General features: G+C 42.8%; 1 protein-coding gene across 5 annotated transcripts in view; it reads left to right on the plus strand.

Annotated features, from left to right (window-relative positions):
- Positions 1-769: 769 nt before the first annotated feature.
- Positions 770-23807, plus strand: part of KCNC2 (potassium voltage-gated channel subfamily C member 2) — a 310522-nt gene continuing 287484 nt past the window's right edge. For 2 of the 5 annotated variants that reach the window (XM_089674095.1, XM_089674093.1), the window contains exons 1-2: positions 770-1309; positions 5905-6533. In XM_089674095.1, the coding sequence (XP_089530221.1) occupies positions 5958-6533 (576 nt within the window). In that variant the 5' untranslated portion in view covers positions 770-1309; positions 5905-5957. The remainder of the gene's footprint in view (positions 1310-5904; positions 6534-23807) is intronic. The other 3 variants (XM_089674096.1, XM_089674094.1, XM_089674097.1) reach the window with 2 other exon arrangements.

Raw genomic sequence — 23807 nt, forward strand, 5'->3', positions numbered from 1 at the left:
CAAAAGGTAATAACTGTGGGGGATGGACTGGTAGGAGGAGTAGAAGATTCCATTATTAGCTGATGGCAGGATAGGCTTCCCTGAAGAGATAGGTTTTCAGAGATCGCCTAAAAGTGAGCAGAGTAGGCGATAGTCTGATAAATTGGAGTAGAGAGTTCCAGAGGATGGGGTAAGCTCTGGAGAAGTCCTGGAGAGGAGCATGGGAGGAAGAGACAAGGGAGCTAGAGAGCAGGAGGTCATGTGAGGAGTGGAGAGTACGGTTTGGGTGATATTTGGAGACAAGATTGGTGATGTAATTTGGGGCAGAGTTATACATGTCTTTATATGTTATTGTTAATGTTTTGAATTTTATCCTGTATAATAATAATATTGATTTATGCTAGCAGGGCGACACTTTTCATTTGTTTGCGTCTGTTTTTTTATGTTTACGCACACAACAAGTGTTTGCAGCAGCTCATCTATTATTATTCTCATTATCTGGCAGCACACGATTTTCTTTTTGCCTTTATCATTTAGCCAGTGTGCTGTATCTTCCAACTATTGATGGCTATCGGCTTCCACCTGTGTGTCCTATCGATCGGATGGGTCATCGACTATAGATCGATGGTTTGTTGAAGCCACTATGAGTATCATTCCAATCCTCAGGTTGCTAGGTATCGTCAACACAGAGAGCTGCTGAGAGTCTGGGCACGGATTTCACCTGTAACTAGGTGACGGTTTGCCTGTGTCTATGATAAAAGTCTGAAGGAATAAAAGGAAGGGCTCGGGAAGGGAGAGGGGATGGTGGAGCAGCCAAGACACCAGAAAACCATGTGTGGATTCTAAAATAGAGCGGATGAGTGTTTGATGAGGGGGCGAAGGATGTTACCAGCGGAGGGTGTGTGCAGACTGTGTTATGAGTTTGTGCGGTGGTGCTGAAAGGACAGCTCCTCTCCTCCAGCTGTCTTCTCCTACAAGGGGGCTGCCAAGGAGACCTCCTCATCCTCCTCATCAGAACCTTCATCCCACCCTGAGGTTGTCACCCTGATCACACCCCCCAGCCCAGGAACCCGACCATTCTTTGTTTGTCTTCTCAGTGTTTAATGGCTACCGCCTGTTGTGAGTCTGACATAGTTCCATGCGAGGAAGAAGATGCTCAGTAGAGCGGACTAGAGCTGCCTTCTCCTCGGAGTTGGAGCTGTCGATCACCCTTCAGCACCATACAGAGCAGGACTTGGCACTTGGACATCGCTCATCGTCTGCCATGTGTCCAGGGACATGAGGATCGGAGGGCACCCCATCCAGGCACTTTATTCTCTCTCTCTTTGAGGTATGCTGAGCTCTATGGGCTGTGTGGATGACATGTATGAATGAATAGCCACTATGGCTGCTGGGATTTCTCTGGGGTGCCATGATCAATCTCATCCCTATGTCAAAAACAAATCGGGACTCACCATACACTATACAATCTGATCTCAGCGCAAGGACCCACTTAACTGGATGCAAATCTAATGGAATGTTCAGGGTTGGGGCAAAGGTAAGAAGTTTGTACAATCTGATTGTACAGTGTGTGGTCAAGGTTGACTATACAATATACAATTTGCTTGTGCGACCTCTGTTCAGGCTGGGTTCATATATGTGCGGTGCGGCTTATCGCAGGTGATTCGCACAGGAAACGCATCGCATTCCTGTGCAAATCACATGCAAATTGTGTGCAAGACGATTGGAGCCAATGGCTCCAATCGCACCACATCCACACCAAAAAGGTGCAGGACCCTTTTTTTGTCTGCACTAGAATCGGATCTTATGGGTATGTAAAAAAAATCAGGACTCACCATACACTATACAATCTGATTGGAGCGCAAGGACCTGCTTAACCAGATGCAAATCAAATGGAATGTTTACGGTTGGGGGAAAGGTATGAAGATTGTACAATCTGATTGTACAGTATGTGGTCAAGGTTGACTATACGCTATGCAATTTGCTTGTGCGACCTCTGTTCAGGTTGGGCTCGCACTTGTGCGGTATATGGGATGTGATTCGCACAGGAACCGTACTACATTCCCATGCAAATCACATGCAAATTGTGTGCGCTGCGATTGGAGCCATACATTTTATATGGCTCCAATCATACTGCATCCGCACCAAAAAGGTGCAGAACCCTTTTTTTGGTCCGCACTAGAATCGGATCACATGGGATTTTGCACATCGCACCGTGTTTTCCCGACCGATTTCGGGGTGTTGTTAACTTAACAAACACACCCACAGTGGTTTACACGAACAGGGTGCGATTATGATGAGGTGCTCAATTGGCACAGAAACCGGTGTGAATTCCGCACTGCATCAGTGTGAACCCGGCCATCAGTGTGAACCCGGCCACCAGTATGCACCTGGCCATCAGTGTGCACCCGGCCATCAGTGAGAACCCGGCCATCAGTGTGAACCGGGCCATCAGTATGCACCCGGCCATCAGTGTGCACCCGGCCATCAGTGTGAACCCGGCCAGCAGTGTGCACCCGGCCATCAGTGTGAACCCGGCCATCAGTGTGCACCCGGCCATCAGTGTGAACCCGGCCATCAGTGTGCACCCGGCCATCAGTGTGCACCCGGCCATCAGTGTGCACCCGGCCATCAGTGTGAACCCGGCCATCAGTGTGAACCCGGCCATCAGTGTGCACCCGGCCATCAGTGTGAACCCGGCCATCAGTGTGAACCCGGCCATCAGTGTGCACCCGGCCATGAGTGTGAACCCGGCCATGAGTGTGAACCCTGCTATCAGTGTGAACCCTGCTATCAGTGTGCACCCGGCCACCAGTGTGCACCCGGCCATCAGTGTGCACCCGGCCATCAGTGTGAACCCGGCCATCAGTGTGCACCCGGCCATGAGTGTGAACCCGGCCATGAGTGTGAACCCTGCTATCAGTGTGAACCCTGCTATCAGTGTGCACCCGGCCATCAGTGTGCACCCGGCCATCAGTGTGCACCCGGCCATCAGTGTGCACCCGGCCATCAGTGTGAACCCGGCCATCAGTGTGAACCCGGCCATCAGTGTGAACCCGGCCATCAGTGTGAACTCAGCTCAATCTTCTTTAGTTTTACAAAATTAAATAATAAAAGGACAAACCTTACTGATCCATTTGTTGCATCAAATCAGGTGGGTCTTTGCACTATATAGTTGATGGTAGATCTAAAATGGATTGTATGGTCAGATTGTATAGGGTATGAGCAGCTTTACTGCTGACAAGATCCTATACAATTCGATTGTAGAATCGTCATACAATTTTCTTTAAATTATAAGGACAAACCTTATTGATCTATTCATTGAATCAAATCAGATAGACTCTTGCACTACACAGTTGATGGTAGATCTAAAGGGGATTGTGCAATTAGAATGTATACGGTATGGTTAGCTTTAGTGCTGACCTTATGCTATACAGTTTGATTGTACAATCTTCATACAATCTTCTGATTTACCAAAATTTTGCAATAAAAGGAAAAAACCTTATTGATCCATTTGTTGCATCAAATTAGGTGGGTCCTTGCACTACATCGTTAATAGTAGATTTAAAATGGATTGTACAATTAGATTGTATAGGGTATGACCCACTTTAATGATGACCATATGCTTTACAATTTGATTGTACAATCTTCATACAATCTTCTTTAGATTATCCAAAATCATGTAATATAAGAACAAACCTTACTGATCTATTTGTTGTATCATGTCAGGTGGGTCCTTGCACAACATAGTTGATGGTAGATCTAAGAGGGATTGTACAATTAGATTGTGTATGGTATGACCAGCTTTACTGCTGACCACATGTTATACAATTAGATCGTACAATCTTCCTTAGATTTACCAATATCATGTAATATAAGGACAAACCTTATTGATCTTTTCATTGTATCAAATCAGACAGGCTCTTGCACTACATAGTTGATGGTAGATCTAAAGAGAATTGTACAATTAAATTGTATAGGGTATGACCAGCTTTACTCCTGACCTTATCTTATACAGTTTGATTGTACAATCTTCATACAATCTTCTTTAAATTTACCAAAATGTTGTAATATAATGACAAAACTTAATGAAACATTTGTTGCATCAAATCAGGTGGGCCCTTGCACTACACAGTTGATGGTAGAGCTAAAGGGGATTGTACAATTAGATTGTATAAGGTATAAGCAGCTTTACTGCTGACCCTATGCTATACAATTTGATTGCACAATCTTTATACAGTCGTCTTTAAATTTACCAATATTTTGTAATATCAGGAGAAACCTTATTGATTTGTTTGTTGCATCAAATCAGGTGGGCCCTTGCACTACATAGCTGATGGGAGATCTGAAGGGGATTGTACAATTAGATTCTATAGGGTATGAGGAGCTTTACTGCTGACCTTATGCTATGCAATTTGATTGTACAATCTTCATACAATCTTTAGATTTACCAAAATCATGTAATATAAGGACAAACCTTTATGATGCATTCATAGAGGGGGATTTACTAAAACTGGTGCACACATAATCTGGTGCAGTTCTGCTCAGTAACCAATCAGCTTCCAGTTTTTATTGTCAAAGCATAATAGAACAAGCTGAAGTTAAAAGCTGATCAGTTATACTATGCACAGCTGCACCGGATTCCGTAAGCATCAGTTTTAGTATATCTCCCCCATAGTATCCAGTCAGGCAGGACCCAGCACTACATAGTTGATGGTAGATCCAATCAGATTGTATAGGGTATGACCAGCTTTAAAATTGACCATGTAATATACAGTACAATCTGATTCTGCTATCTTCTTTACGTCTACAATTAAGTGGGGGTTATTTACTAAAACTGGGAAGTGAAGTGAAATGAAGTGAAAAATCTGGTGCAGCTCTGCACATAAACCAATCAGCTTCCAGGTTTTATTGTCAAAGCTTAACTGAACAAGCTGAAGTTAGAAGCTGATTGGCTACCATGTACAACTGTAGCAGGTTCTGAGAGCTGGAGTTTTAGTAAATCTCCCTTAGTAGGTAGTGCAAGGGCCTGCCTTGAATAGTTTAGGGAGGTCCTCATATTACACACCTGTACCAGGGGCGGACTGACAACTCATGGGGCCCCCGGGCAGTAGGGGATCATGGGGCCCCTGTGTCCTTGCCCAAACTCAAAAAAGCCTATGAAAAAGGTACCATGGGCATCTCATGGGGCCCCCTACTGACCCAAGGCCCACTGGCAGTGCCTGAGTTTCAAAATGGTCAGTCCGCCCCTGACCTGTAGTAAATCTAAAGCTGATTGTACAAAGAATGTAAGGTCAGATTGGAACGTGTTGTCGATTGTATAGCATTTGACCAGCCTAATCTAACAGTGGCCACACACGCTTCCATTTTTATATCCGATTTGATCAAAATTATCAAATTGCAAACAATCAAATCACCATACCTCCCCTTCTGATTTATTTAGATTCAATTTTGATCCGATCTGATGAAACTGAGTCAATTGTTATTGATTGCTTTGCATTGATCACCAGAACTGAGATACATTTTCCATGAATGTGATGATATTTTATTTGATCAGATTGTGAGATTAGCTGATAAAAACAGAGGTATGGTTGAATGTTAACTAGTGAGCAAAGTCCACTTCCCTGCGTGTGGCGCATCAATTGAATGGGTGGTCAGCTACAGATTGATTGGAAGAGATTGATTTGTAAAAATGTGCATGGCCACCATCAGCAGCCCCATGGTATGATAGGGACAAGGAAGGTGACTGATCCCCTGCATCCCATGTGACTGCTGGTGAGGAGTGGGCGGGACTCCGAGTGACATATGGGCGGGGTGTGTAGAAGTTCTACTACTTCTGTTTATCGTGCGATGAGATCGGAGTGTGAATCGGTCAGTGTGGCTGACTTGTGCGTTTCTTCCCTCTTGCTCTCTGTGTGACCTCAGGAGCCGGGCTGCTTTCACCTGCCACCCCTGCGAGTCATGTCGGATCCAGAGAGATGGGGAAGATCGACGAGAACGAGAGGATCATCCTGAACGTGGGGGGCACCAGACACGAGACGTACCGGAGTACGCTGAAGACCGTGCCCGGGACCCGCCTGGCACTCCTGGCATGCGAATCGCACAGCGACCCTGGGCTGGAGCAGCAGCAAGTCCCGGGCCCCTTCCAGAGCACCAGCCGGGGCAATGAGTTCTTCTTCGACCGGCACCCCGGGGTCTTCGCCTATGTCCTCAACTACTACCGCACGGGGAAGCTGCACTGCCCGGCCGATGTGTGCGGACCCCTCTTCGAGGAGGAGCTGGCCTTCTGGGGGATCGATGAGACCGACGTGGAGCCCTGTTGCTGGATGACCTACCGCCAGCACCGAGATGCAGAGGAAGCCTTGGACATCTTCGAGACCCCGGACCTGATCACCGGAGAGCCAACACCTATGGATGAGGATGAGGAGGACCTGGACAAGAGGCTGGGCATAGAGGACGTGGTGGGTTCTGATGGCAAGGTTAGCCGGTGGAGGAGGCTAAGACCTCGTATATGGGCTTTATTTGAGGATCCCTACTCTTCCAGAGCCGCCAGGGTGAGTCCTACATGCTACACACACCTGTGCAACTACCTGTAGAGTGTCGCAAAAGTTGGCCCCTAAAAGGCACAACCTGCTCATAGCAGGCATAGCACAACCTTTTCTCTGCTGAAAGCTACAGTTTTGGGGGCTCTTCTGTTGGCACCTACCTAAGCTATACAGTAAGTTCCGTATTTACAAACGAGTTCCGGGAGTTTGTTCATAAGTCCAACTTGTTCTTAAGTCCAACAAAGGTCAGCAGTTGTAGACAATGGCTGCGAGCACTCATCGGTGTGTTGAGTTCCCTTCCAGGAGCTTGTTGGTAAGTCCAGCTTGTTCGTAGGTCAAAAAACGGTCAGCGCTTGCAAACAATGGTTGTGAGTGCTTATCAGTGTGTTGAGGTTCATTTCAGGAGCTCGTTGGTAAGTCCAGCGTGTTTATAAGGCCAACAAAGATCAGCGCTTACAAACATTGGCTCTGAAGGCTCATCAGTGTGTTGGGTTCCGTTCCAGGAGTTCGTTCATTAGTCTAGCTAGTTCTTAAGTCCAACAAAGATCAGCGCTTGCAGACAATGGCTGCGAGCACTCATCAATGTGTTGAGTTCCGTTCCAGGAGCGCGTTCGTAAGTCCAACTTGTTCTTAAGTCCAACAAAGATCAGTGCTTGCAGACAATCGCTGCGAGCACTCATCAATGTGTTGAGTTCTGTTCCAGGAGCACATTGGTAAGTCCAGCTTGTTCATATGTCCAACAAATGTCAGTGCTTGCAATCAATGGCAGCGAGCACTCATCAGTGTGTTGAGTTCTGTTCCAGGAGCTCGTTGGAACGTCCAGCTTATTCTTAAGTACAACAAAGGTCAGCACTTGCGAACAATGGCTGTGAGTGGTTATCAGTATGTTGGGTTCTGTTCCCGGAGCTCATTCACAAGTCCAACTTGTTCTTAAGTCCAACAAAGACCAGCGCTTGCAGACAATGGCTGCGAGCACTGATCAGTATGTTCAGTTCCGTTCCAGGAGCTTGTTGGTACGTCCAGCTTGTTCATAAGTCCAACAAAGATCAGCGCTTGCAACCAATGGCTGTGAGCTCTTATCAGTGTGTTAAGTTCCATTCCAGGAGTGCGTTCGTAAGTCCGACTTGTTTTTAAGTCCAAGAAAGATCAGCGCTTGCAGACAATGGCTGCGAGCACTCATTGGTGTGTTGAGTTCTGTTCTAGGAGCATGTTGGTAAGTCCAGCTTATTCGTATGTCCAACAAAGGTCATTGCTTACAAATAATGGCTGCGAGCACTCATCAGTGTGTTGAGTTCTGTTCCCAGAGCTCGTTTGTAAGTCCAGCTTGTTCTTAAGTCCAACAAAGGTCAGTGCTTGCAAACAATGGCAGTGAGTGGTTATCAGTGTGTTGAGTTCTGTTCCCAGAGCTCGTTTGTAAGTCCAACTTGTTCTTAAGTCCAACAAAGATCAGCGCTTGCAGACAATGGCTGTGAGTGGTTATCAGTGTGTTGAGTTCTGTTCCCAGAGCTGGTTTGTAAGTCCAACTTGTTCTTAAGTCCAACAAAGATCAGCGCTTGCAGACAATGGCTGCAAGCACTCATCAGTGTGTTGAGTTCCATTCCAGGAGCTCTTTCGTAAGTCCAACAAAGATCAGCACTTAGAGATAATGGCTGTGAGCACTAATCAGTGTGTTCTGGTGGGGGAGTCCCCCATCAGAACACAAAGACACAGTGGGGGAGAACCCCGCACCAATGCTGCTTGTGTTAGTATGGCTATCTGTTAATTTTTTTGCGTGTAGCCCACTGGGTTCAACAACAAAAAATCTGAGTGTGTGTACCCAACTTTACACAATTGGACATGCGAACACATGTTTGCATCTTTGTAAGTTCACAAGTTGAACATTCGTATGTAGGGGACTAACTGTACTCTGCATTTTTCTGGCCATACACTTGCTGTTTTCTCTATACATCTAATTGGTAGGATAGATGCAATCATTTGGAAGCATCCTAGAAAATGGATGCAAATTCTGTTGATGGAAACATTTTGGCTCTTTATAGGGAAATGCTAGTTGTCTGGCTATCATATTGATCATAAATTAAACTGGCCATGCAATGATCAAAATTCGGCCACTTCGGCAAGGACCAGTCAAATTTCAATCAGTGTTTGGCTGTCCCTGCTCAACAGTGGTTGAGCTTCTGTCTGTCAAAGGCATGTTAGAAAAAAATCACTAGATCAGTAGCTGCAGCCGTAATCAGGGTATTCTGGCAGCAGTGGATAAAGCTGTTGGAATGCAATAAGGTTGATATACTAAAACTGGAGTGCAAAATCTGGTTCAGCTATACATAGAAACCAATCAGCTTCCAGAATTTGTTTTTGTCAAAGCTTAATTAAACAAGCTGAAGTTAGAATCTGATTGGTTTCTATGCACAGCTGCACCAGATTTTGCACTCTCCAGCTTTAGCAAATCAACTTTATTGGTTGTCTGTAAGGCAATGCTAGTTGTCTGGCTTTCATGGCTGTCAAGTTGTTCTAGATTGAAATTGGCCATGTACTGACTGAAATTCAGTCGGTTTGGCAAGTTGTTCGTGATTGAAATTGGCCATGTATTGACTGAAATTCAGTCGGTTTGGCAAGGACCAGTCGAATTTTGATCAGCATGTGGCTGTCTCTGCTCAACAATGTTTGTTCATTTGATCATCTGCCAAAGGGAAATGTTCAAAAAATTCACTAGATAAGTAGCTGCAGCTGTTGATCAGGCTATTGTGGCAGCAGCGGGTACAGATGTCGGAATACAATGGGGTTGATTTACTAAAACCAGAAAGTGCAAAATCTGGTGCAGCTATGCATAGAATCCAATCAGCTTCCAGGTTTTCTTTTTATCAGAGCTTCATTGAACAAGCTGAAGTTAGAAGCTGATTAGTTTCTATGCAGAGCTGCACCAGATTTTGCACTCTCCTGTATTAGAAAATCAACCCCAAAGTCACAGCGAGGGGATTCCTCCATCCACTTCATTTGTTTTTTTGCTGAACGAAAAACATTTAACAGTTTTTATTCAGTTTAGGACTTTTTATTTGGTGTTTTTAGGCCTATTCCACATGGGCTTAGAGATGCAGCAAAATGTCAATTGCGGGTTCACTCGGCTATAACATTGACCCATGTTGAAGACATGTTTCACATGTGTGACGGTATGTTAAAGTGATATTAAACCCTCAGTTTTCTAAGCACTTTCAGCAGCTGATTTAATAATTTACTGAGTATACAGCTTCTTCATCTTTTAATCCTTGCCTGTGTTGCAGTTTAATCCCTTGGTGCCGACGTCACACAAACATGCGGCCTCACAGAACTGGGATTTTTTCCGTGGGGCAGCATATTTGTGTACCTGTCTTTGTGCTGGGAGCGCTCCGCACAAAGGCAGAGGTGTCACTGAGAGCCTCGGGTCCCGTTCTAACGATCGGGACCCGGAACGCACGATTCTGGGTCACATGATCACTGTGATAGCCTCTGATTGGCTATCACAGTGATCAGTCACTGTGAAATGAAACCCGCCCTTTTTTTCCCTCTGAATGGAGGAGAAAGATACATTACAACTCTCTCCTTGCAGAGAGAAAAAAACAACTGTGTGTAAATAGATAAATAAATATAAAAAATAAAATAAAGAAAGAAAAATACCTAGATCAAGGTTTTATCTAGTTCAGTGCCAGGGTTAGTGTTTGGGTCACGATCAGGGTAAAAGGTTAGGATTTTTTTTTATTCTTTTAAAATTGGTATCCGTGTCACTTAGTGTTAGTGTCAGTATATTTTAGGTAGGACAAAAAAAAACAAAATGCACACTATTGTTTCTGGGCTCTACTACAGGTACAAACAACAAATAACATACATATATATGGTATCGCTGCGATGGCGAAGAGTTGAAGAATTTATTTTGTTCTTTGGTGGTAGGTTATAGTAGTAACAAGAAGCACACAGCTAAATGTTTTGACTATTTTGGTCAGTTTTCCTTTGATAATAAGAAAAATATCTGGAGATATCCATTATCATTTACCACCAAATGAAAGCCCAATTTGTCCTGAAAACAACAAGGTATAATCCACCTGGATGTACAAAGTAGTTGTGGTGATATGTACGGTTTTACTAACACATGTTAACGTTGCAGAATTGTGCTTAGGCATTTAGATTTGTTTTACCCTTAGGCATGAAGGGGTTAAGGTGGTTGTAAACCCTTACACACACCCAGTGAAGTGGCCTCAGGTGAGAGATGAAACAAACCCTCCTACACAAGTTGTACCTGTTTATCTGTAGCCTTCTTTTCTGTATAGCTGTTTAAAGTAGAAAATATGTATAGCTTGTCTGAGCTTCTAAAAAGCAGGGGGTAGTGTGCTTCGGTTACAGTCTGCAAAGCTCAGTGAGAGCTGATTGGAGGGAAGAGACCCCCCCCCTTCACACAGCACCTAGGACAGAGCTGAGGCAATCAATCACAGGCTGTGTGCTGGATCTCCCTCCCCTGTCACCTTTTTTCTCTTGGTGTCAGGAAAACTTGTCAGAAGTGACTCATGCAGATAGCAGAGGAAGGAGGCAGCAGACAGAAATGACACTTAGGGTTTGTTAACACTTGACTTCTTCCCAAATGCCCCTATAATATTTGACAGGCATTAGACAGGCATTTGGGAAGCGTTTTTAATGCTCCTCAAATGCTCCCCAAATGCCCTATGCGTGTTTTTGAGGCATTTGATAGGTTTTTTCCATGCGTTAAAACCGCACCACAAATGCCTATAATGAAGTTAATGGTATTAACACCCCACAAACACCTCACAATTGCCTGCCAGGCGTTTGAGGAGCATCACCATAGACTTGAATGGGAAGCATTGAAAGGCTTCAACTCCTCCTGACTGGACATGAGGCGTCAATTTTGCCGCGGCGCCATGCTAATGCTTCAGTGTGAACAGCGCTTTGTACTGCCATGTGTATAATTTTCATAGGTTTTTGAGGAGCGTTATAAACGCACCTCAAACGCCTGCGTACAAAGCTAGTGTGAACTTAGCCTTGGTGCTCTGGATTGAGACAAATACACACTATAGAGGGATATGCTTTGTTTAAATTTCCTATCTGAGGTTTACAACCACTTTAAGCTGGTGCAATGACAGCTGCCCCAGGTTTCCTGTTTCAGGGTGGCTCCATTCTCTTGCAGCATCCTATGGAGCCACCCTTGCATAAAGAGAATAAAGCAGTGTCTTCCTACACTGCGTGCATTAATAGAAACACACAGCCCTATAACCCTCTGCTCCTCCTTCCTTCTCCAAGCTAACAGACTAGTTTCAAACAGCACTGTCCATTGTTAATTCTTTTTTGTGAGGACCAGAATTTCAGGGAAGCAGCACTGAGAGTGCAGGAGTGAGCAGCATTGAAAGTAGTAGCTACAAGTGCTGGGGGTAAGAACTAAAAATGCTGAGGGTGTATTATTACTTTTATAATTATTGCCCAAAAGCAACCTCTGTTTTAATTTTTTTTTCTTTCACAAGGGGGAGTGAATGATCAAATACAGATACTGACCGCGTTGAAAATTGCAGGTACATTTTTGGCCACTGCTATTGAATTCAGTGAAGGCGGAGAGTTGCGGCAAAGCCTAGAGAATGTGGCATGCCCTAAAGATCTTCATGCAATGTGATGCAAACTGATACTGATGTGCTGGTGTATGCTGTCCTATCCTCCTGCCATTGTTTAATGGCTTCCCTGCCACCCTATAGTAGAACTACTGCTACAGGATGGCAGGGCTGCGCAAAATCACATATATATACATGATTTGCATTTCTGGGTACGGGGCGCCATACCTGCACCTCCATTGGCGGCTACAGATTTCAATCACTGGGTCCCATCCGGTGATTCCTTGCTCGCATGTGGTGATCGCCGAGGAACAGTGACAGGGGAGAGACCAGTGTGTACACAACACAGGTCTCTCTCCTGCCAGCAAGAACATGCTGCTGTGTATTTCTCTGCACATCAGAGAAATACACAGCAGCATGTTTCCCTAGTAAAACACACACAGCACATAAAGTAAAACAGCACACAGTTATCTCTTTGATCGCCCCAGTTATTATCCCCTTCCTGCCCAGTGTCATTAGTACAGTATCAGTGCTTTTTATTAGCACTGATCATTGTGTTAGTGTCATTGGAATGTCAGAGGCAGTTAGTCAGTTCCCATCCAGTGTAAGAATGCTCGCTGCAATCCCGCTATAAGTCGATGTTCACTGCCATTACTAGTATAAAAAAACCCTAAACATTACAGCATATATACCGCCATTTGTAGACGCTATAACTTTCACTAATTTACATATATTGGGATTTTGTTTTAGCAAAGACGTGTCGCAGAATACATTTTGACCTAAATTTATGAAGAAATGTGACTTTTAATTTTTTTTTACTGGATATGCCTTAAAGCAAAAAGTCAAAATTATTGTTTTTTTTTTTCAAAATTGTGGGTCTTTTTTTGTTTATAGCGCAATAAATTAAAAAACGCAGAGACGATCAAATACCACCAAAAGAAAGCTTTATTTGTGGGAAAGAAAAGGACATAAATTTCACATATGTACAACGTTGAACAACTGCCCAATTGTCAGTAAAAGTAATGCAGTGCCGTATCGCAAAATATGGCCTGGTCAGGAAGGGGGGCAAATCCTCTGGAGGGCAAGTGGTTAAATTCTGGAGGCAAGTGGTTAAATTGCATTGCATGTCGGCAGGCAGCACAAGAGAGTTAAAAACTTGACTATGGTGCTTGTTTTGCAACATTGCTAAGGCTGGCCATAGACGGGCCGTTTATCGGCTGAATTGTCGGCCGATAAATGAAAAATCAGTTGTTGCTGCCATGGATGCTGCCACCAATGCTTATGAAAAACGGCTGTTTTTTGTGGATTTTCAAGCATGACCGATAAAAATTGCCCCACTAACAGTGTGAATATCGGCCGATTTTTCAGTAGGACGAAAATTCGACCGAAAAACAACCCGTCTATGGCCTGCATTAGCCCATGTGAAAGGGGCCTTATCGAAATGCTTGGTATCTCTGACCCAGAGCATGTTTACAGATAAGAACTTTTAAAGCCCAACTACAGGAAAGCTAAAAGTCCTCCCTTGTAGTGGGGATGTACCACTGCTTGCTTATGTCTGAGGGGTTTTGGTACAGCAGTTTTACTTACCTGATCCTCTGCTTCAGCAGGCTCCTCAGTGTTGCTAGAACGGTCCCTGCAACCTTTTATCCCCTACACTCTGGCAGTCTAAGGTCTTCTGACACCATCCAGAGTGATGTAGGGTCCATAGCCTTACATTGGATGTGAAGAAGCAGCGGGACAGTTTAATGCCAGAGCATAGGGGAGTGCCATCTGCTGTGGAAGTAAAGGGTAAGGTAAGTAAAACTACTTTTCCCATCGCCTATATCGACTTTCTGATTTCTGGGAGTTGTGTTTAAAGCATATATAAACCCAAAAACAAGAATTGATAATATTGCAGCTTACCAGTCCTTAAAAGTGGCAGCTGAAATCATTTTCCTTTTTCCCTTTGTTTTAACCTGGTAATCCTGCACTTAACTCACTTCCTGTCTTATTGTAACAACTGTACTGCGCAACATTGCTACCCTAGGACAGAGAGTGTGTAGGACTAAATAACACCTCCCTCTCTGCTCCATAACAGGAGGAGGTGTTTTGTAGTCCACTAAGATAGCAGGAAACAATTTGCTTTGTTGACTGATAACAGTCTAGAGGCAGAGATTAGAGGAAGTTATCAGCTCACACGATTTCTGGCTGGATGAAGAGGTTTTTTTTTCATTTGTTAAGGAGATATTATAATAACTTGTTCAATGGTCTACTTAACAGACCAAAGAGAACAAAGCAAATAAATGTATTCTTAGAGTTTACATACTCTTTATGTTTTATTTTACTGACTTTCCTACTGACTGTGTGTTTTCTTATGGGTGGGGGGTCAGTGACCCAAAGTGTCACAGCATGGCAGGCAAGCAAATTGTATTTTTGAAAAGAAACCAGCATTGATACAATAAGCATTCATTACTAATGACTAATTTACTAAAGGAATGAAGCATGTTCTCCAAAGCTGTGTTCAAGTCAATCATCCAATCAGGTGCAAGCAACAATCTATTTTTTTTTTCATTTTCTTTGCTAATGACTGGCTGCATAAAGTACACCTTAAAGTCAACCTTCACCTTAAAGTGTTACTAAACGCACAACAGTAAAATCAGTCTGTATATGTAGTAAAGCATGGTGTTATACTCACTGTGGAACCTAAGGGGTTAATCCTCTGCATTGTGTAAAAAAGCCATTTAATCCTGACTTCTCTGCTCCTCCTCTTGTTCAAATATCCACGTCTTATCTCCTGATAAGACAGACTAAACTGTAGCCATTCTGCACATGCTCAGCTTAGTTTTTTTTCTTGGGAGAGTGCATGTGATCAGCACAAGGCCAATCAGCACTGTCCAAAGGTCAGGGTTTTGCATTCTCCTAGAGCAGAACGAAAACTCCTCCTACAAGCTTGAACCAGTGCTCTGCTGAATACTGATAGAAGTCACAAGACTGCTCTAACTGCTCTAACTGCTGATGAGAAAAGGTATATAGCAGTTTATATTTTCTAAAATAATTGCATTTCCATGTTCTGTGTACTGTGGGAGACTGGATATAGTGAATGCAGGGTTCTGGGTTTAGTAACACTTTAAAGTGACACTAAACTCTGGTTTAAAAAAAATCTTAAATAAAAAGTACCTTCTATTGCTCCAAATTCCATTTTTTTTTTGCTGTTCTGATCTGATTTCCTGTAAGAGGGTGGCTATGTTCGTTTTCATGGTCCCACTGTATGTAGCTGTGTAGCCACCCTCTCTTGCTCATTACTGGTATTAACTAAGGAATATGGACTAAATGATTTGTAGTCTGCATAAAAGAGTACACATGACTAAGGTGCACTGCTCATCCCAAAGTGGTGAGGGGGAAAAGGAGAGGTTTGAAAGGACGTTACACCGGAGAATGTTGTAAAGAGGCAGAAAAACACAGTAAGGCACAGTTTATTGAAAAATAGATTACAGGGCCATTAAGTATCATATGTGTATAGATTATTTTTGGAGAATAAAAATGTCTTTAAGTGTCATTTTACTTTGAGAGAACATCCGCTTTGCAAAGTGAACAGCCTCTACTCCTTTAGTAAATCAACCCTAATGCATCAAGGCAACCGAAAACCCAGAGTTTCTATGTTTATATGTATGTGGCAGGGATGGCATTATGTTGCATCAATCCATTCAATTATTTTTGCTATCTGAAGCAGGCTGAAAATGGTTGCAGTCACTAGTAGATAACATCATTCATGGCCAGCATAAGGGTTGTATCATTTCCTATATGGAAAAAGAAGTTCTCCATTCACTGCACATCTGTCAGAAATGCTTCACTTAGATCATGAGTATCAGGCTAATGTTTAAGTGACAAGCAACCCTTGTGGAGCTCTGGCTTTTCAAGAAATTCAACTGTCAAACATGTATGCACTTCCTTGCATTATTTTGCAGCTGAGGCCCTTTACCAGGCTAAAATTACAGAATTCCAATCCTATATATATATATTTATATTTCCTTTAAATTATTTTATATATATATATATATATATATATATATATATATATATAATTTTAGGATATTAACATGGACTTAATGATTAAAGTGTTACTAAATGAGTCTGTATATGCAGTACAGCATGCTTGTTATACTCACTGTGGAACAGGGGCGGACTGACCATTTGGAAACTCGGGCACTGCCCGAGGGCCCAGGGTCAGTAGGGGGCCCCATGAGATGCCCCTGGTATCTTTTTCATAGGCTTTTTTGAGTTTGGGCAAGGACACAGGGGCCCCATGATCCCCTATTGCCCGGGGGGCCCCATGAGTTGTCAGTCCACCCCTGCTGTGGAACCTAAGGGGAGACTGCTCTAACTGCTGATGAGAAAAGGTTAGCAGTTTGTATTTACTAAAATAATTGCTATTTCCATGTTCTCTGTACTGTGAGAGACCAGATATAGTGAATGCAGAGTCCTGGTTTTAGTAACACTTTAAAGTGGAACTTCAATCTCTCAATCAACATGGATTATTTTTAATCCTTATGCTGCTAGCATTAGTAAATAGATAGTAAAGTATATCATATTTCCTTGTTTGAAACATTTGTTTACATTTCTTCAGTTACTTCCTCATTTCCATGCCTAGGCAAATGATGTCATACATGCCAGGAGTCTTCAGGAGGGTAGGGAGGGTTCTCAGCTCAGCCAATGCCTGAGCTGAGGGAAGTTGGATTCCAGGAAGTAAATGAGACATGAATCATCAGCCCTTACTCAAGATGGCCATGGCTAGAAATGCCAGGGGGTGTTTTTCAAAAATATTTCTCAGTAAAATAAAGCATGGAGACATGGATGGGTGAGTTTGCTTTTAATATTAACAATTAATTAAATAGCATTTTTGGTTTGTGGTGCTCAGATGCAGTGCAGTTTCACTTCAAGTTGAATTTGTATGTACATTTGTAGGTACATTTTTTAAGTGTAATTCCAGCCAAAAATATTTTACAGTTGGATAGCATAACTGGCCATGCAATGATGTGGAATTGTTGACAGGTCTGCCAGAGAGTAGGTGTCAGCGTGCGGTGAGCAGCAAGATGGCCACCCAGCAGTTTCCGGGACCAGTGAGTCATATACAGTTGCAAGAAAAAGTATGTGAACCCCTTGGGACTACGTGGAGTTTTGCATGAATTGGGCATAAAATGTGCTCTGAACGTCATCTAAGTCACAACAATAGAAGAACACAGTCTGCTGAACATAATACTACACAAACATTAGATGTTGCCATGGTTTAATTGCACATAACATGTAAAAATTCACAGTGCAGGGAGGAAAAAGTATGTGAACCTTTGAACTTAATAACTGGCTGACCCTCCTTTGGCAGCAATAACCTCAACCAAACATTTCCTGTAGTTGCAGATCAGACCTGCACAACGATCTGGAGTAATTTTGGACCACTCCTCTTCACAAAACTGTTTCAGTGTAGCAATATTCTTGGGATGTCTGGTGTGAATCGCTCTCTTAAGGTCATGCCACAGCATTTCAATCGGGTTGAGGTCAGGACTCTGACTGGGCCACTCCAGAAGGCGTATTCTGTGCTGTTGCAGCCATTGTTTTGTTGAATTACTTTTATGCTTTGGGTCATTGTCCTGTTGCATCACCCATCCTCTGCGGAGCTTCAGTTGGCAGACAGATGGTCTTATGTTTTCCTGCAAAATGTCTTGATAAACTCTGGAATTCATTTTCCCACCAATGACAACAATCCGTCCAGGCCCTGAGGCAGCAAAGCAGCCCCAAACCATGATGCTCCCTCCGCCATGTTTTACAGTGGGGATGAGGTTTTGATGTTGGTGTGCTGTGCCTTTTTTTCTCCACACATAGTGTTGTGTGTTCTTCCCAAACAACTCAATCTTGGTTTCATCTGTCCACAGTATATTTTGCCAGTAGTGCTGTGGAACATCCAGGTGCTCTTTTGCAAACTTCAAACGTGCTGCAATATTCTTTTTGGACAGCAATGGCTTCCTCCGTGGTGTCCTCCCATGTACTCCATTCTTGTTTAATGTTTTCCTTATTGTAGATGTGTCAACAAAATGTTAGCATGTGCCAGAGATTTCTGTAGGTCTTTAGCTGACACTCTGGGATTCTTCTTTACCTCATGCAGCATTCTGCGCTGTGCTCTTGCAGTCATTTTTACAGGACGACCACGCCTAGGGAGAGTAGCAACAGTGCTAAACTTTCTCCATTTGTAGACAGTCTGTCTTACCGTGGACACATGAACATCAAGGCTTTTGGAGATACTTTTGTAATCCTTTCCAGCTTCATGCAAGTCAACAATTCTTGATCGTAGGTCTTCTGAGAGCTCTTTTCTGCAAGGCATGGTTCACATCAGACAGTGCTTCTTGAAACCAGTAAACCCAAAACAGGTGTGTGTTTTTTAAGGCAGGACAGCTGTCAGCAACACATCCAATATCATCACACTGATTGGAGTCAAGGTTGGCTCACTCCTGGCTCCAATTAGCTCTGGGAGAAGTCATTAAGCTAGGGACTCACATACTTTTTCCTCCCTGCACTGTGAATGTTTACATGTTATGTGCAATTAAACCATGGCAACATCTAATGTTTGTGTAGTATTATGTTCAGCAGACTGTGTTGTTCTATTGTTGTGACTTAGATGACGTTCAGAGCACATTTTATGCCCAATTCATGCAAAACTCCACGTAATCCCAAGGGGTTCACATACTTTTTCTTGCAACTGTATTCATGGCCAGCATAAGGGTTGTATCATTTCCTATATGGAAAAAGAAGTTCTCCATTCACTGCACATCTGTCAGAAATGCTTCACTTAGATCATCAGTTGATCTCCCACTTGCACTGACTATTTTCCACAAACCTCCAATGTAAATGGTCACTTCTACTCTAACCATTTATGCAAGGGGACACCATTTTTTTAAATTTTCCGATTATTGCTGAAGATGGCTGTGTTGTATAGATCAGAGGGTGGAAATGTATTTGTCCTAGGTGTAGGCCACATTCGTTATTATTTTACTAAACATTTTCGACAAGTTATTACTGATGTACCAGGTGTTGTAGTTTAAATAGTTTTATAACACGGTTCACCGAGTCCTGGAAATTATTTAAGGGTTCTTCTGAGGTAAAAAACATTAAGAAAGGGTTCCATAGAGGGAACAACTACTCCTTGGTCCAGTAGGTTGGGAGGTCAACCCATGACTGCTACTTCCCTTTATTAGCCTTTTTGACGCTCTACAGGAGATAGTTACATTTCACTTTCTTTTACATCACTTTTTATACTATCTAGTCTTTGAGTTCCTGACTGGCTTAAAATATGGATTAAAAAATGTGAAATTATACACTTTGTTATTAAGTTTGGAGAAAAACAGTCAAATACTCTTGGGTGAGACATGAGAATGTTTGTTTGCACTGTTAGTGTTCACACCGCATGTTTTGCGCTGACGTCCTTTGGATTTGTATTATGCAACTGATACTATTATTTAGGCTAAAAATGCTTTATTCAGTGAATGTGTGGTTTAAAAAAGACTAATTTGAGTGGCTTTTAAAAACAAATTTAACCTTAAAGTGAACCCATGACTAGGCTATGGATATTCAAACATTAGTAAATTCCTATTAAGCAGTAAATGCACTTTAAAATAAGCTCTCATTAACCTCTGTAGATGCAGACACTGTTAAATATTTAATCTCCAAAGTTCACAGCACAAACAATTAAGTTTTCTTACCATCTCAGCCCCCTGCTTCCTCTTCCAGTGAACTTGCTCAGTCATTAGATTAGAGATCAGAAGTCTAGATGGCAGGTAAATCACTGCTGGGAGAATGAGCATGTTCAGCTGAGCTGGCTTAGACAACAATCCTAGTGTTTCTGCTATAAAATGTGTGGTTGAATTGCTCAACAGTGCCTGCAACTACAGCAGTCAGTAATGGTTTGTTAGAAAACTCGTTTACTACTTGTTAAAGCAGAACTCCAGTGATTTTTTTTCTACCATGCAGGGAGGCTGTACCTCCACTGCATGGATCAGCTTCTTGTTTTTTCTAGGGGTGAGGACTAAGCTCATACTCATCTGACCCACCAATCCTATGGAAAACCATGATCCCCCACGGTCCAGCAGTGGACTGTTCCTGTCTATGGAGCATGCATTGAGTGTGCTGATGTCAGGAACAGTCCATTTACAAGACCTCTGAACCGTGGGGGTGGGGCAAGAGCCAAAAGGACAAGCCTTGTGAGGATCAGCAGTTCAGGTGAGTATATGTTTTGTGTCCTCTCCCCTAGAATGAAACAAGCATTTAACCTGAGCTTTGCAGGCACAGCCATACTGCACAGGCAAACAAAATTCCCAGAATTCTGCTTTAAGAATATATAAATTCTTTAATAGTCTGGTTACAAATTTACTTTATATTAAACTTCAGTATCATATCAATATGGATGGTGCTCTGAATCGATCATTGTCATCTAGGTGCTCTGTGCTACAATCTCTGCAATTGACATTTTAACTCCACCCACCTTTTGTGACAAAGCAGGGATCTTACTCCCCCTACTGTTTAATATTTGTCTTACCTACGTTATCTATAGCAATTGTGGTAGACTGAGTAAACCCTTGTGGCTGGAATGATAAGCACCAGATACTCCAGGAAGAACATCTTGTCTCTTTAGTCCCAATAAGCATAATAAACTATTTTTTGGCAGGGAGTTTGTGGGATTTAAGCTTATTTGTTGTAAGTATTTCATGCATTAATGTGCTTTTTAATTATAGTCACCAGTCTGAAAGAGAACAAAACGGTTGGTGAAAGTCAGGGAAGATTATTAAATTCAAGTAGTGCTAAAGCAAATGTGCTTTGAATCTAGGAGCCAGCTAAAAAAGTTAGGAGCTTTATTTGTAACGACAAAACCCCTTTTCTTATGTAGCCCTGATGTGTATCTTTACATGCACAACACAGGTTACACACGGAGAATACACAGAAGTGCTGGTATGTGAAGAAGAAAAAAAAACTTTATCTCTGCTGCTGGTAAACAGCAGAGCTAAAGTTTTTCTTGTTTTTAGATGTTAAAACTTGCTTACTGGGCACTTTCACCCCCATCCTGCCCAGGCCAATTTTCAGCTTTCAATGCTGTCACACTTTGAATGACAATTGCAGTCTTGCAACGCTGAACCCATATAAGATTGTTTTTCACACAAATAGAGATTTCTTTTGGTGGTATTTTATCACCACTGGGTTTTTATTTTTTGCTAAAAAAAAAGTTGAAAAAATATATTTTTTCTAGTTTCTGTTAGAAAATTTTGCAAATAAGTAATTTTTCTTCTTCACTGATGTGCACTGATGGGGCTGCACTGGTTATCAGTGTAAATGTGTCTGTCAGAATTGCCGGTTATCAGCTCTCTTTTCCTCATGCTGTGACAGCACGTGAGGAAAGGCCTGCCGATTACCAGCACGTCTGTTTACAATGTGATCAGCTGTGATTGGACACATGGTAAAGGGCTGCTGTGATTGGCCTTTTACCCTGATATGTGATCAGTTGTGTCTGAAGGATATAGCAAGCACAGAGCAAGCCTGGTGAACATCTCTGGGGTGTGCAGGGGGGTGGGATTCCTAGAGGATGCCAATAGACGCCCTTCCAGAACTAGATAACCATGCTGTAGTCATTATTTGGCTACAGGACAGTCAGCAACTAGGTAACTGGAAATGGGATGACAAAAGCCCAGGCGCCGGAACACAGTTTCTAATTGCCATGGCGATCTGGCACCTGGGACTTGCCGAGCTCTGTGCTAAAGTATCTTTTTTTCATACAGCATTGCATCAGTACTCATTTGCTTAGTATTGTGTAATAAACAATTTCCTCCTAAAAAGTTGGTAGAGACTTACTTTTTTTTTATTAGTGTCCTATTTCCTGTGCAGCTTTCTGAACTTCCTGTAGGGGAATGCTTACACATTACATCATTGCTATTTTCCTGATGCATTCAGCAGAACTACAAGTCCCAGGATGTCTTGTGACAGTGCACATGTTGGAGCACATTCTGGAGGAATATTGAGCAACTAACCCTACATGCTTTAGTGAGGCACAGTGGTATCATCAGGGATCCTTCTGGAACCTTCAGGAGTAGACTTGTTCTACTTTTGGCAACTGTTTACATACTGTTGTGATATGGGGCTATCATCTAAATAGACCTTTCATTTTCATGGAAGGTCCACTTTAACGGAGATTACTGTACTGTATATACTATATGTTTACAAATAAACATTTATTATAAGGCAAAGAGTTCCCATAGCACCATGGGTTTTCTAAAAAGATAGCACCATGGTATTATCTACTTACAGACATGTTATCTGTCTTTCCGATACTAAATGAAACCCCAGAGTTGTGTAGAGGGAGGAGGACAAAGGTAGACAAGTCATTGCTCTAACTCATATACTTGTATGTGTACATTTCAGCTTGATGTCCTGAATTCTGTAAATGGCAGGCGTGTTTCAGCAAAGCTGATAAGAATACTTGGAATATCTAATTGTCTCCTGGGGGATCAGGGAGAAATATATTTTGCAAACGCCTAGTGCATTACCAACATCACTTTTTATTAAAACCAAAACACCAAAACATACCCACAAACATGGGATAGATTAGGTGTAAAAAAAAACAAAAAAAAAACAACTCCAGCCATGGAGCAAAGTCATCTGACCACATGTACAAAGGTTCATAGGCTTACGCGTTTCACCTGGTGCTACATCAGGTTGGTTTAGCTCTGAGGAAGGGGGCATGTCCCTGAAAACATGTAAGCCTACCAACCTTTATACAGTGGGGCAAAAAAGTATTTAGTCAGCCACCAATTGTGCAAGTTCTCCCACTTAAAAAGATGAGAGAGGCCTGTAATTGGCATCATAGGTAGACCTCAACTATGAGAGGCAAAATGAGAAAAAAAATCCAGACAATCACATTGGCTGATTTGGAAAGAATTTATTTGCAAATTATGGTGGAAAATAAGTATTTGGTCAATATCAAAAGTTCATCTCAATACTTTGTTATATATCCTTTGTTGGCAATGACAGAGGTCAAACGTTTCCTGTAAGTCTTCACAAGGTTGGCACACACTGTTGCTGGTATGTTGGCCCATTCCTCCATGCAGATCTCCTCTAGAACAGTGATGTTTTGGGGCTGTCACTGGGCAATACGGACTTTCAACTCCCTCCAAAGGTTTTCTATGGGGTTGAGATCTGGAGACTGGCTGAGCCACTCCAGGACCTTGAAATGCTTCTTACGAAGTCACTCCTTCCTTGCCCGGGCGGTATGTTTGGGATCATTGTCATGTTGGAAGACCCAGCCACGTTTCATCTTGAATGCCCTTGCTGATGGAAGCAGGTTTGCACTCAAAATCTCACGATACATGGCCCCATTCATTCTGTCCTGTACATGGATCAGTCGTCCTGGTCCCTTTGCGGAGAAACAGCCCCAAAGCATGATGTTGCCACCCCCATGCTTCACAGTAGGTATGGTGTTCTTTGGATGCAACTCTGCATTCTCTCTCCTCCAAACACGACGAGTTGTGTTTCTACCAAACAGTTCTATTTTGGTTTCATCTGTCCATATGACATTCTCCCAATCCTCATCTGGATCATCCAAATGCTCTCTAGCAAACTTCAGATGGGCCCGGACATGTACTGGCTTAAGCAGGGGGACACGTCTGGCACTGCAGGATCTGAGTCTCTGGCGGCGTAGTGT

This window comes from Staurois parvus, unplaced genomic scaffold (assembly GCF_062004578.1).
Source record: "Staurois parvus isolate SC_StPar_1 unplaced genomic scaffold, SC_StPar_1.0 ptg000147l, whole genome shotgun sequence".
NCBI classification, from domain to species: Eukaryota; Metazoa; Chordata; class Amphibia; order Anura; family Ranidae; genus Staurois; species Staurois parvus.